Source organism: Ambystoma mexicanum, chromosome 10, assembly GCF_040938575.1.
Source record: "Ambystoma mexicanum isolate Mex_15411 chromosome 10, UKY_AmexF1_1, whole genome shotgun sequence".
NCBI classification, from domain to species: Eukaryota; Metazoa; Chordata; class Amphibia; order Caudata; family Ambystomatidae; genus Ambystoma; species Ambystoma mexicanum.
The window spans coordinates 890423617-890439074 of NC_090932.1; the positions used below are offsets into that span (position 1 = coordinate 890423617).

General features: G+C 49.5%; 1 protein-coding gene across 2 annotated transcripts in view; it reads right to left on the reverse strand.

Annotated features, from left to right (window-relative positions):
• Nucleotides 1-15458, reverse strand: part of LOC138493248 (uncharacterized) — a 387082-nt gene that overhangs the window by 331320 nt on the left and 40304 nt on the right. For both annotated transcript variants that reach the window (XM_069620382.1, XM_069620381.1), the window contains exon 3: nt 13994-14081. In XM_069620382.1, coding sequence (XP_069476483.1) covers nt 13994-14081 — 88 coding nt within the window. The remainder of the gene's footprint in view (nt 1-13993; nt 14082-15458) is intronic.

Sequence of the window (15458 nt, forward strand, 5' to 3'; positions counted from 1 at the left end):
ACGAAGCAGTGCGTCCGCATGAAGCACTACAGCACAACATTATTGTGATGTGCAAGTGCAGCCTTAAGTCACACACATGTTATGATATGTACAGGGTCCCACAGAACGTGCTAATTTGTGCTGACTGAGACAGGAGCATGGGGGCGTGGAAGGGGTCGAGGCAGGGTGGACTGGGCCATAACATTGTCTCAGGCACCAATGAAAAAGCGGCCTACAGTTGCAAATGGCTATTCATTCCTTTTGTGACACTGTTTGAAAAGTGCCCAAGTGGGAGTTTTTGATAAAGTGTGATGGAAATTGAGCATTTTAAAGAATATTTATTCAGCAACAATGGTCAAAACTATTAGCCACATAGTGAGGTAACTCATCAAACTCGCCCACATTGATCAAAAAGGTGCCCCACTTTGACCAAAAAACCTGGCATTTTGCGTTTTTGGTTCCTCCATGGGCCTATTGCTTTACAGACCAGTCCGAGCCTGGATAGAGGAAAGGCAGGGATTGTAACTGCACTTAAACAGCGCAAGTTACAATGGGAATCGTCTCTGATGACAGGTTCTTGGTAGACTTCAGCCAGAGAAACACAAAGGGGAAACACAGGTAAGGAGGAGGGAGGGAGGAAAATACTCCTAGCCGAGACCAGCCGCCTCCCATGTTCTCAGATTGTATATTGAAGTCAGTGCTCCACAAAAGATTTCAAAGTGGGAATAGTATTCCCCCATCCCCCCACGCCCCTGTTGAAGAATGAACCATTGCAGGAATGCAGGTAAACAGTGGCTGGAAGCCTGGCGACATGATGAAGGTCACCCTGTGGGGCGGCAGTGCCTCGGGGAAGGGCGAGGGTTCTAACGGTGGAGTCCACTCTCGTTGCTTTGCCTGTTTCGAGTGTCATGGCACAATCTAGACACCCGAGCCAGATCTCCATATTAAGCACATACTTTCAAAGTTAGCATCCCATGTGTGGAACCTGGTTTTGGAACATGCCCTGACGTCAGGGGTGCTACTAGACAAACATTTCGGAGGGCGGTGGGGCTGACCTTTGAGACTGTGGGGAAGGGTCTACCTACTTGTGTGGGGGCATGTAACTTCTCTCCACATTCTAGTGAGACTATTCCAGTACAGCTTAAATGTTGCAAGCAGTGACCTCACAGCTTCACTTCTGAAACCACACCCTGAAGGACTGCTGTGAGTGGAGCTGACTCCTGTCCGCCCTCCCCTCTTCCAATAACTCCCCTGGCATGCAAGCACTAACGCCTGATCACGATTTCAATCGCCTAAAAATGTATACATACGAATGCAGGTGCTAGCAATTCAAAGCTTTACATTAGTAATGGCTGGGCCTTTGTTAACTGTGCAGCCTAGGCACCGATTAATGTCTGTTTCCTGGCCTGCCGAGGGAAGGCGATGCAGGTCAGCGAAGTCAAAATCTACCAAAATATCCGGATTTTTGGCTTACTGCACAAAAACCCAGACTCATTTAAAAGTGGAAAAGGTCGCTTTAATGTGGCAGGCCAAAGTTTACAATTAAACGCTTACCTGGCTCCATGGCCTTACAGACTAACGAAATATTTAAACAACCAATTAACTAATTACACATTTTCATTTCCCCCAACAATTAAATAATTAAATAAAGCCATTTTCTCCCTAACAGTCCCTTGCACCCTACCATCTCCTTACCCCTTTTCCAGGCGTCCCGCTTTCTCCCTGGGGCCATGCCCCTCCAGGCTCAATACCTGTTCCCCCGGGGTGGCCCGCTTGTGCAAACAGCACCACCCCATCCTTTCCCGTGTCATTCCCCCATTGTGCTTCCCTCCCCCCACATCAAAAGGGGCCATGCCCCTGGCGCCCCAGACCCACTTCAATACCCCTCAGTCTCCCCTCTACACCAATCTCCCCTTTCCTATGACCTGCAGCCAGTCTGACCTGCCACATCAGCAACAGAAATATTACATCACAACTTCACTAATGCCCCGACCTGTCACACAAAACTACCAGCCAATCGCCCCTTAACCTACACCAAAAAACCCCTACCAACTCGCCCTGGGACGTAAAAAAAAAACCCATCCATACCAACATACCATGGTCCTCCCCCCCTTTAATAAACCAGACGTAAACCAAAATGAAGGGGTGGGAGGGCGGTACAATCGCCAAGTCCAACCATCACCTGCCTCCCAAACCTTCCCTGGCCCCTTAAATACCCCGGAGAGGCGCTCTGCCCCCCGCGGCCACTCGCTGGCCGTGTGCAGCGCCAAAAACTTCCCCTGGGGGAAACGCTTCGTGTTCCCCCCGGTGCCCCCCTTTTGGCTTACTGCACAAAAACCCAGACTCATTTAAAAGTGGAAAAGGTCGCTTTAATGTGACAGGCCAAAGCTTACAATTAAACGCTTACCTGGCTCCATGGCCTTACAGACTAACGAAATATTTAAACAACCAATTAACTAATTACACATTTTCATTTCCCCCAACAATTAAATAATTAAATAAAGCCATTTCCTCCCTAACAGTCCCTTGGACCTTACCATCTCCTTACCCCTTTTCCAGGCGTCCCGCTTTCTCCCTGGGGCCATGCCCCTCCAGGCTCAATACCTGTTCCCCCGGGGTGGCCCGCTTGTGCAAACAGCACCACCCCATCCTTTCCTGTGTCATTCCCCCATTGTGCTTCCCTCCTCCCACATCAAAAGGGGCCATGCCCCCGGCACCAGAAAAACCCTCCCCCAAGGTGTTCTTTCTGCCCCACCCTCCCCCCAACAACCTTCCTTTATTTCCAATTCTTTAACCAATCTCCCAGCCAAGAGCACAGGTCCGCCAAATAGTGATTGTTCGCATAAACCGACAAGTGTACCCCATCCTCCCTAAAGATCATAAAGCCCTCATACACTATTTCCTTATGTTCCATCACCTGCACTGCCACAGAGGCACAAAACTTCACCATTTCTCTGTTGATCCCCTTTCTAGCCCGCTCTATCGCTCCCTCGCTCCTCGCTCCCCTCCACACTCTGTGCGGCAACAACTTAGCCCACAACACCTCTGCTTGAGGCCACATTTCCCGCACCCAAACTAAATCCCTTTTCATTTTCCTTAGCAGGGCCACCCCCGTATCCCTGACCAGGTCATTCTCCCCAGCGTGAATAATCAACACCTCCGGCGCCCCGAAGCGTTCCCGCAACCCCGCCAGCATAGGCAGCAACTGCTCCCAGCGCAGGCCCCCCAACCCTTGCCATCTTACCACCACATCCTTACAGCTACACCCCAGTTGCCTGCCCATAACCCTTTTCTCCGCTTCTTTCCCAGCCCATTTAACAATTGAATGGCCGACAATCCACACTTGCGCCAACTCCCCCTCCTTTCGCACAGCATCTGAAAAAGAAATTACAAAATTACCATCACAATACATACAACCCCGACACTGTTGTGAGCCAACTTCTACCCCCTTCCTTCAAACTTCCCCTTTTTGAAACTCCCTGACATACCCCTTGTATCTCCCAGACCTCCAACGCCCCAAACTTTTCACCTTATCCTCCGTGAAACCCAACCTATTACCCTCCGATGCTGCGCCCATCCTGAATGAATGTGTACCAAAATCCTCGCCCTTTTCTCCTACCAGCAGTAGAGCCTTCCGCAATACCCCCAAAACTTGTGCCGCTGAAACAGGCGACCCATCCTCATGCTTAAACACCAAGCCTGTCTTCCCCCCACACCGCTCCTTCCACAACCTGCCTGCCAACACTGGGCATAGATCCTTGCTCCCCTGCCCCAACAAAACCCAGGAACCCTTCCCCTTCTGGTCCGTTTTAGATTTATTAATCCTGATGTCCAAACCCAGTTCTGTAATTTGCACATCCTCCCACTGCAATCCCCCAGACCCCCCCTTTCCCCCCCACCAACTCCGAAACCCGAAAAGCCCCAAAAAACAACCACGTAAAACAGGTCGCAAACAGCGCCCCCTCCCATACTGACCAGCAAACTCCCCCTACTGCCTTAACCAACCTCTGCAGCAATTCAGCCGATATTGGCCTCCTCCTGTCCTTGTCCCTCTTACTTTCCCTTGCCCATCCTTCCAACATCCTACTCGCCATTTCCCCCCCACTTGGCTGGAAACCCCAAAACCATTTCCCGTAAAAAGCAATTCCTGCTAACTTCCCTGCTATAGTTGCTCTTGACCAGCCCCTGTCCATGCACCTCAGGAGGAAATTCATGACATCATCCCTCCTCCTCTCTTCCGCATCCCATCTGCCCTTCCAACTATGTGCTCCCCCCCAATAAAATCCTCCCAGGCTCTCCTGTATGACTCCTAAGATGCCCCGGCCAATGAACCCTCCACCAAAGCCAGCGCTCTCATCTTCCTATCTTCCACAGCTCCTCCGGAATCTGCTGCCCCTCCTGATCCGCATCTGGAGCCAATCCACGGAATCTCTGCCATTGAAAACGAGATAATGCATCAGCGATGCCATTATCCTTCCCTGGCACATGTGTTGCCTTAAACACCACATTCAATTCCATGCATCACAGCACAAACTCCCTCATGAGTCTTGCCACCCTCTGATCCCTTGCTGACTGCCTGTTTACCTCATGGACCACGCATTCATTGTCAACATTGAAATTCACTTTCCTATCCTGCAAATCCTTCCCCCACAACTCCAATGCCACCAGTAATGGGAAAAATTCCAGGAATGCTATACTCCTTCCCTCCTTCAACCACAGATCAGGCCATTTCTCCGCACACCATTTCCCCCCCCAAAATACTCCGAAACCCCCTGCTCCTGCTGCGTCCGAAAATATCTGTACTTCCCATGTCACCGGGTCCCCCTGCAACCACATTGACACCCCATTAAACTTCTCCAAAAAACGCACCCAAATTCTGCAGTCCTCCCTCACCGACCCCGATACTCTTATCCGATGATGTGGGCACTTTGCTCCCGCCATAGCCCTCGCCATGTTCCTACAAAACGTCCGTCCTGGGGCCACCACCTTGCATGCAAAATTCAGATGCCCTACCAATCTCTGCATGTCAACCAGCGTAATTTTCTTGGCCCCCACCGCCCTTTCCAGCAACACCACTAGTTTGCTCACCTTGTCGTGCGGCAAGCGTGAGGTCATAGCCACTGAGTCCAGTTCAATTCCCAGGAATGTCAACACCACTGCAGGCCCTTCTGTTTTGTCTTCCGCCAACGGCACACCCAACTCCTCCATTAGCTCCTGAAACAACTCTAGCATTCCCTTGCACTCTCCCTCTCTATCTGCTCCGCTAATGAACAGAAAATCGTCCAGATAGTGCAGCACACTCTCCCAACCCGAGTTAAATGAAAAAACCCACTGTAAGAAGGAGCTGAAACGTTCAAACAGCGCACAAGAAATTGCGCACCCCATTGGCAAAGCTTTGTCTATGTATATGCGGTCCTCAAACTGCAAACCTAACAACCAAAAATCCTCCGGGTGCACCGGCAATAACCTGAGCGCCGCTTTGATGTCACACTTGGCCATGAAGGCCCCCCGCCCTTCTTTCCTCACAAGATCCACTGCCTGGTCAACACTTCCATATACAGCCCCACATTCCTCCGGGGCAATGAAATCATTCACTGACATACCCTCCGGCCAAGACAAATGGTGGATTAATCGAAACTCCCCCGGAGCTTTCTTGGGCACCACCCCCAGTGGGGATATAACTAAGTCACCCGGCAGGTCATCAAAAGGCCCTACGATCCTTCCCGCCGCTATTTCTTTGCTCAATTTTTGCCTTACCACTTCAACATTTTCTTTGGCCGAATTCAGATTTTCAGCCCATCGGCGCACCCTTGGGCCCTGGTACCCCAATCTGAAACCTTGACTAAACCCCTCACTCAAAATCTTCGCCCCTTCCCTGTCTGGATAAAATTGCAACCATTTCTGCAGAACCCCCACTTTAATTGGCGTAAAAGATTTTCCCCACAACCCCTCTGCCTGAACCTCTCCCCCTTCCCCTGTCCCCCTGTTGGAAACACTGAGTAAGAGGGTGTTTTCCTCCACACTTGCTACACTCATGCCTGAACCTACACAGGGTCCTTGTGCAGCCGTCCTTATTAAACGCCCAACATGATGCTGAGGACTGCCCTCTGCCCCCTCCCCCCACCCTTTCATGGGCGGGGCAACCAAGAAAGGCCCGGAAGGGCACCGGCAGCCCACTTGCTGTGTGCAATGTCGGGGCAGGCCTCGTTGGGGCCATCCATTGCAGCCAAAGATCCATATCTATCTCCCCCCAGACCGCCTGACTGTCCTCCGCCATTCTCGCTCTGAATTCCTCATCATACCTTACCCATGCAAATCCCCCAAAACTCGTGAAAGCCTTCCTAATTACGTCCATATATTTAAGCAGGGCCACACAACGCTCAGGGAATTTTTCGCAATAAACACTGGCATAAATGATAAATGCCGACGTCCAATTCTCAATAGTCACCAGTACCCTTGGGCGCGCAGCTAGCTCCCTGTCTTCTTCCTTAGACCCCTCCTTAGCTCTCACTTCCCTATGGAGCAATTTAAAAACGTCTACAAATCCCCCCCCCTGAATCTTCTCCCTGGTTGCCGCCATCAAGTGCGCCCCCAACGGTTTCGTTATCCCCATGTATGGCAGCTTTTTCTCTTTTCCTTTCACTTCCAACTCCTTTTCTTTCCCAGTTTGCCCCTTCAGCACCAATGGCTCCCCCACCTTGTCCGTTTGGACCTCCACTGAGCAGATGCCCTTCTCGACCCCCAAGTCTCCAATGGCCTGTACCCCCACTTCTTTCCTTAACCCTTGCAAACCAGACCCTTCATTTCCCGTCCCCCCTCTTGGGACCCCTCTCTGCCATGCAGATGAGCATTCCCTTTCCCGCTCACCTCTTTCCGCACCTGCCGTCTGCTGTCTTGCGTCCACACCAATGCTCCTCATCTCCTTCCTTAGAGGGCTCCTACTGCGGGGACAAAACATGTCAGCAGACTCACCCAGCCAACCGTTCCCCCGCCCTCTTGCCCTCCAACCACCCTGCGCCTGCCTTTCCAGATCCCAACACCAACTTTTTCTCTCCACCCCCATTTCCCCCACCGTCCTATAACCATCCCCCTCCCACTGCCCCACATAATCCTCAAAACCAACTTCATCACCCGTCAAATACCATTGTGGCTGCGAGCTCGTGCCCCAGTCGAGTTGATCTTCCTCTTGCGAGCCCGGGGTGTCCACCCCGCCACTCCTTTGACGTCTTCTCGGCGGGGCCGTGGAAACCCCTGCCTGGTCTTCTTCTCTCGGGCGAGGCGCTCCGACCTCCACCCTGGAGTCTTCATTGCTAGGGGCCGTGCTGCACCCTCTAGGCTCTCCGTACGCTGACCGAGGAGGGGCCGTTCTCAAACCCTCTACCTCCACCTGACCAGCAGGGGCTGCGCAGCGCCCTCCGCCCTCACTCATCCTACCCGGGGGGGCCATTCCGCGCCCCGCCCTATCCACCCCAATTGATGAGACCTCTCCCTCCTTCTCCCACCCGCACTCTTCCGCAGGTATTTCCCCCCTATCCCCTGCTGCCCTTGCACCCCCTTCTGTGCCCCATCCCTAGCCCTGCCGTGGTTCCTTTGAGCCACCTCCATTTGAGCACTCCCTGCTTCCTTAGTGCTATCCTTCATTCCATCCCCACATGGCTGCCCACCCGAAATCATCTCTTCCCCGGACGCCCTCCTGTCTATCTCCCTCCTCATCTTCCTGCCCCTGGATTCCCACACCTCCCCTCTCCCCGCCGCGGGGGTTCAAGCCACCACTGCCGCGAGAGCCCCATCAGCTGCCGCTCTGCGCTGTGGCCTACCCCCACTTGTCTCCCCCTTACCCGTGACCTCCCCCATCGCCCCCTCCAACTGGGCCCTAGTTGCCCTGCTAATTATTGCCAGGGCCTCCCACAGTGCCCTGGCATCGACCAAACCCTTCTTGCCAGCTGCCTGGCCCACCATTGTGCACCAATAATCTGGTTGAGCACCAAGAGTATTCCCCCTGAAAGTCAAGCTAGCTAATTTAAGCCCCTGAGCCAAAACCTACCCGTGGACCTATACCCAAAATGCCCACACTGCTAACTTTGAACAGCGTAAAATTAACAAATCATAAAACCCTCTGGTACTATGCAACCCAAACAGAATATGTATTTCTTTATTTATATATCTATGTACTTTTTTATTTTATTTTTTGGAATATTTATTTATTCATTTTTTTATTTATATATATATATATATTATTTTATTGTATTTTTTTTTAAAACCCTAATAAAAATGTTTACCCTTGCAAGCACCCCCTCCCTTTTACCTTGGTAAGCTCCCCGAAACAAAGAGAGCCCAAAACCACCAGCACAGGCACAAAATAGTGCTAGAGAACTGCCAAGGCACACTGCCACCTAGCGGTGCACAAGCAGCACCGCACCCCTCCCTCAGGAAAACAAAACTGTCCCTTTAACGGAGCTGCACTGCCCCCTTCCTAAACAGAGCTGACACCGCGCCCACACTCGTCGCAGGAGCCGGGAGATAACACCGACTAAGTTTCAATACCCCCGAGGATCTGCTGGAAAGCCGCTAACCCCGTGCTCAATCCCTCCCCTGCCACACACCTTGCCGACACACGAACGGAGGAAGAATGCGCAACCAAACTCCCTAACGGCACCCCAGAGCCCTACAGTCCCCCAACCTCCTGCACTGCCCCTGCGATACAACCCGGAGATACGGGGACCCAACGGTAAGCAGGGAGGGGTGTCTTATCTACGGCACCCCTCTTATAAATGTGCACAAAGTAAATATAATATTCTTATTTATTTTTTTATTTTTTTTTTACTAATAGACTACCTAACCGCCCACTCTTCCCACACTCCCCTACCTCACCTGACTATCTCGCCCGCCTCAAGGCCCAGCTACTACCAGGGAAGGCTCGGGAGCAGGCAACAGGACTTGACAATCGCCAAGTCCAACCATCACCTGCCTCCCGAACCTTCCCTGGCCCCATTAAATACCCCAGAGAGGCGCTCTGCCCCCCACGGCCACTCGCTGGCCGTGTGCAGCGCCAAAAACTTCCCCGGGGGAAACGCTTTGCGTTCCCCCCGGGGCCCCCCTTCGGGAGGGGGTAAAGCCCAATCTGCCCAAATGGTCATTGTACCACTGCCTCGTGTTGTTTCTTTTTAGAATCATCGTGACCTTAAATTAAGGTTGAGCGGTCAGGCCCCCCAGCAAGTGATTGGTTGATTATAAAAACAGACATGAAACCTGTAGCACTCACATAGCTGCCGGTCCGCCCTGTGCTAACAAAAACACTGCAACTTGTAAAGGCTACATGTCCCAGAATGGGACGTGCACTTGCCTGAAAAGCCAGAACCCTCTGAAGGAGTCATGGCAGGGAACCTAAATGGTAGCTTTGTTACGGTACTTTCGTATCAGAATACCTCTGCTTCAGAAGCAGGTTTAGGTTGTAAGAGCAAGTGGAGTAGTTGGCATTTAATCGCATGCCATGCATCCCTTTTCCCCTCTCACTGGACCTCAGTGCTGTGTGTTGCTGCGCCGAGCATGCCTTGTATACGCTTAACATTCTCTGTATCCACTCAACAGCGGGAACTGTGCACGTTCAACCTGCAGCACATATGTAAAATGGTGTAATTGACTGCTAGATGTGGTTGATTTTTGCCTGCAAGCTCCTAAAAACCTCTGAGAGTTAATGAGAAATGTAAACTTTCACTTTTTGGTTTTGGCAAATTTTTGTAGCACTTGTGCCACAAAATTGCCGAAACCATTGTTACAGAAGAGAGAAAGAGGGAATGAGGGTTCTAAACTGAGAATATCCGGTTGGCATAGCAATGGGCAATTCCATGGCACAAAGCCGCGGAATAACTAAAATCTCTTTTTCCAAAGTCCTCCACTGTATTACCCAGTGAGAAGTTCCCTAACAATATTTCCTCCAATCAGCAGCATTGTAAGAAGCAAGTCAGGTGCCTGGCTTTCAACTTCCCAAATGCACAGTGATTTCATGTCAGGCTGGTTTTGAAACGACATTGTGCTGCTTTTGGCCTACTTTTGCTGTTGATTGGACCTTCTAAGGATGCCTTTCTACACCCACCTACCACCCTACACCCACTCTCTGTAACCCCATCCCCACTCTCTCTACCTCCACCCCACCCCCATCACATGTGCTGGTAGGGTTTTGTTTGGGTTATTTGGGATACTCTTGACAAGTCCTCCTAAGGTTGCCTTTCTTTGTTTTTTTTCTCCCCAACCAACTACCATCACCCACTAACCCCACCCATAACCTCCCTAACCCCTCCCTCTACCCCCAGCCACTCAATTCCCACCCTCTCTACCCTCACCCACCCACCCAATCCTCTCTCTCTACCCATCCACCCAGCCCCACTCTCTCTACCCCTACCCATCCATCATACCCTGTCTACCATCACCCACCTAACCCATACCCTCTCTACCCCATCCACCTTCCCCCAACCTCTCTATCCCCACCCACCCTACCCCCACTCTTTGTACCCCAACCCTAGCCCTGCTCTCTCTCTACCCCACCCACCCTACTCCTGGTCTTTCTACCCCCACTTTCTCTACCCCAAACCCTATCACCATTCTCTCTCCCCCACCCATCCTTCCCCATTCTCTCTACCCCAGCCCACCCTGCCCCCATTCTCTCTATCCCCATTGTCTCTACCTCCACCCACTCTCTACCCACACTCTCTGCCACACCCAACCTCCTCATGTCCACAAGCATCCACCCTACTCCCACTCTCTCTACACCCACCCAACCCCACTCTCTCTGCTCCCCCGCCCACCCTAACACCACTCTCTCCAACCCATCCACCACCCTAACTCCACTCTCTCTACTCCCACCAAACCTACTCCCACTCTCTCTACCCCACTCTCTCTACCCCACCGACCTCACCCACTCTCTCTACCCCCACCCACCCACCCAACTGTGCATTCATTTTGTCTAGGCTGACTGAACCACCGTACCTTGTGGGTTCCACCCAGGAAGCCCTCTCCTTTTCTTCCTGTGAGGGCTTGTTAGATACTCAAGGGAGTTGAGGTTTAGCTGGAAACCCATGCTTCAAATACAGTTCTTTCATTACAATGGCCACCTTTCACCAGGTTGCTGATTAGTGGTGTCCTTTTTATGTAGGCACACAGAGGAAGTGGGCAGAGTTAAACTAGCCAAGGAGAGAACTTCAGTCTACAGAGGGGTCCTACCATCTTGGATTTCTCTAGTAGCCCCGCTTCCTGCAGACAAAGCAGTCTGAGTATTACATCAGAAGGCAAATGACACTTGTTACAGCAGCCTGTACTGGACCCATAACAACAGTTTTAGAGCACGAGTCATGGAATTGTTTGCATGGTTCAAAGTGACTTTGCACTGTCGACACAAACCCTGATTCATGGAACTGTGCAAAGTGTAATTTTTTAGTGAAAAGTCATGTTTTTACTGCAAAAATGACTTTGTACTACAAAAATACACTTTGTGCAGTTCCATGAATAAGGGTTTGTGTCTGCAGTGCAAAGTCACTTTGAACTGTGCAAATAATTCCATGAATCGGGCCCTAAATGTGGATCATTACACTGTGGAATGTTGTCTATATAAGGTGGGGAGGCGGAGAATAGCCCCCTAGTTGATTGATCTTTGGGTACTCAGGGATACAGGATTCATCTGCAACCTGATTGGGAGCACGGTCTACTCCAAAATCCATTGCTAGAGACGTGAAGCTCAGGATCTCCAAGAAGGAGGCAAACTCTTCTTCCCTAACCACCCCAGGGGGCTATTTGGGATGAAAAGCTGGCTGGACAAGGCCTACTGCTACTGAGACCACTGGTACCCAGGACCCTGCTCACTGGAGGTGAAAGACACTGCAGGTGCGCTCTACAAACATTCCTGGTTGGGAAAGGCAAAAAGGATTTACCTAGTCCCTGATACATTTGACTGGGTATTGTCTCCCAGTGGCTCCAAGCGCATAAAGCAGCCCACAGCATGTCTCCCACCGCAATAAGCTTTTCCAGCTGGGTCAATGTTGCTCGACTCATTTTGAGCCCCTTCAATGCATTGGCACTCAAAGTACTGTAAATGTTGTACATGGTTTTGAGCCATCTGGGTGCCAACTCAACGCATTGAAGCAAATCACCACAACTTGACCCGATCATCGGCTTGAGCCAGTCAAACCACCTTCTTCACTGCATCTCAACCACTGACTCGACCCATCTTTAAAGCCAACTTGACCCACAGAAGTCCATCAACTCAACTAGTCTCACACGCCAACTAAATCCGGTGGAAACCTTGAATTGATCCATCTTGAACTGCGACTCGTCCCACTGAAGTCCATCATCTTGATCTGTCTGGACCGCAGACTCAATACACTGGGAACACTGGCCTAGAACTGTTTCGACTCCAACACGTTATTGGGAACCTCAATTCGAAATGCCTCGACGTTGTTTTAAACTGCAGCAAAGTCCCCACGAAACCTGGCTCAATGATGTTAAGCCCCAACTACCTTATATGTCCCTGATGACTTGTAAACCCCCATTTTCTATAACCTTTGACATTGCTGCTGGAATCATTTCTCTGAGCACCCCTGTTTACATATCCAGAGTACCCATGTATTCTAAAGTCTGTGTTTTTCCTTGTAGGGGTGGGTCCTTAATGCTTTTATTAATTCTGTTTTTTTGTTAGTTTTCATTAAATATGCGCATTTGTATAGAACTTTGGTTGTACATTCTTTTATTTTTCTACCACAGTACTATTGTTGTTTGATTTGCTTCTGTGCCAGCCTGCCTTTGGCCTGTGCTGCCCTAAAAGGTGAGGGAGGTATACCTGTCCAGCTGTGCCTGGTTTACCTTTATGTTTGGAATCACTTCTGGTTTGTTAGTATAGTGGGGCTGAGGAGGAGTTGTATTCACTACTCATCCCTGTGCACCTGCAGAGAAGTAATCCAAAAGTGTTTTCCAGAGGGGGCAGTATAATGCGTCCATAGCATTTGGGCAAAAAGTAACTAAAGACACCTATGTCTGTTTTCTGTATGACTTGGAGGCCCTGTCCACAGTGGGGAGAAAAGAGGAATTTCCTGCATGCACGCATAATCTGTGTAGCAACCCCCAGCCCTGAGGAGTTCTCCTGTGGGGGAGTTGTGGTGCCTCCTGATATATATATATATATATATATATATATATATATATATATATATATATATATATATATATATATATATATCTTTCTCTCTCTCTCTCTCCATATCCCCCCTCTCTCTCTCTACCTCTCTCTCTCTCTCTCTCTCTCTCTCGTGCACATTGGTTGAAGCCACCCCAGCCCTTGATGACAGCTCTGTGATTGGGGGAAATAATACCGATATCTTGATTGAAGGGCTGTAGGTTTTTTTTGTTGTTGCAAAAGTAGCTTAAAAAAATGAGTTAATTGTACATTTGCAAATGTTTATTTAGAAGGATAACTTCCAGTATATATTTTCGACATAACAAGAATGTTCACTTGTCTACTGAGCAAAGTAGATCAACGAAACCTACAGAAAATCATATACATTATTTTCTGATAGGTTATCATGGGCAGACTCATACACCACTATTGTAGTCTTTCAAAATATTCCTCTGAAAAATGGGAAGGTGGCAAATAGCACAAGTAAGGGTTCCAGCCTGCTGTGCATAAAAGCAAAGAGCATTTTGGAAACACAAGAATGACCACAGAGCTTTATATATAACCAACATGTTGCATTGAGCCCTTGATTCAGACAGTCATTTGGATTTGGGTGTGAGGCTAGAATGCATTAGCATTGCTCACTCCATTGAGATCCCAATACCACCGGGAGAGGTTTCCTTTCCCTGACGGTTTTCAGGGTAAGGGTGGCTGTGCTCATGTTCAGTTCCCAATGCACAGACACCCTAAGAGAAGTATAATGATAAGATATTGGATGTTTATATTAATGAGCTATTTCGCTCACTATGATGAAATCTCTTTACATAAAATGTGTACTTATTGTCAACATTTACCTACCAACATGAAGGAGGCATTCGTGGAAGAGCACGCTGCTCGCCCTCTCCGGTCGGCTGAAGGAAACACGGGCCTTGCATTTGCCTGTGGCCTAAAAAGACAGAGAAATGTGTGCAACATCAAAGCGATTGAAGTATCAAACTAGCTGCAATACTCTTGCAAAATGACACGATTAAGTAAATAGATGTGACAACAGTTGTTTCTATTTTATTTATTTCTATTTTACTTTCTCCCCCAGAATTTATCTGATTAGGGAGCCTACATAATCAAAGGAGCAATGTTAATTATCCCCAAAAGAACACTCTACTTACAGACAACAGTCACTAACAAGGAGAGCAGGAATCCACATTGTTCAGGTTTCGAGGGATATGGGGCTACATGTGACGTACAGACCTCTAAGATATATGCTGACTAAAAAGAACGGTTTTGGCAGTTTCATTTAATATTTGATCAAATCTGAAACACCTGCTTCAAAAGTGTGTGCACGCATCCATGATATGATAGGTAATTTATAACTCGCTTAATACCCAGAGGTTCATAAGCGCAGATCTGAGGTGCTCCTATCATTGTGCTTCCAAGGCGAGCATGTTGCCCGTGAACTATCCTCCCGAGACCTTGAGCCATACAAGGTCAGTGCTACAATATATACATTTAGAGATGGGTAGCTATCAGCAAAGTGATATATGTTTCACCAAGGGCTTAGAGGTGCCATTCGTGAGGGAAGGCGAGTGAAGTGCGCCCCCTAGTTAAGTGAGGTGAAAAGCACCCCGAAGTTGAAAGCTACCCATCTACAATTGTTGTGTGTTCTTTTTTCCCTTCCTACAAAGTCCCTCATGGACCAGCATTGCAGGGAGTAGGGAGAAATGACACACAACATACAAATGAGCAGGTTCCCTCTCTCCTTATCCCACAACAGCCCAGAAAGGAAACGCTGCCGTGACGCCACAGGAGCTGGTTATGAATTCCACAATCATCTGGCATGACGTCACAGTGGGGGAATAAGGAAGCCATACCGAGTACGATCCTTCTATTTAGTTATTGAGGGCCACAAGTGAGCATCATTTTGGGCCTAAAATCATCAAATCTGGTCCCTGATAATGAACCGTGGATGGCAAAATACTTTACACTGACGACGTATTATTCTAATTGCATTCCTAGGATTCTTGAGGGCATGTATGTGTGCGGGTGTTGGTACAGGTGTGCGCACTCAGGTCTGCAGTATTTCTTTCAGCTTGGCGTCATCTGGGGGTGTGGGGTTACGTTTGTGCAGAATGGTGACGTGCGTCGAAAGCCGTCAAAATAAACCTTTCAAGGCCGTTATTTTAAATTTGATACATTTTTGAATGGACGTTACCCAGTGTGGTATTTCTGGGATTTCCAGAAATACTGCCTGCGGTAATCCTGGATGCGGTAGGATGGCATTACCCCATGGTGTCCTGTGGGACTCCAAAAGGGACCATAGCGCAAG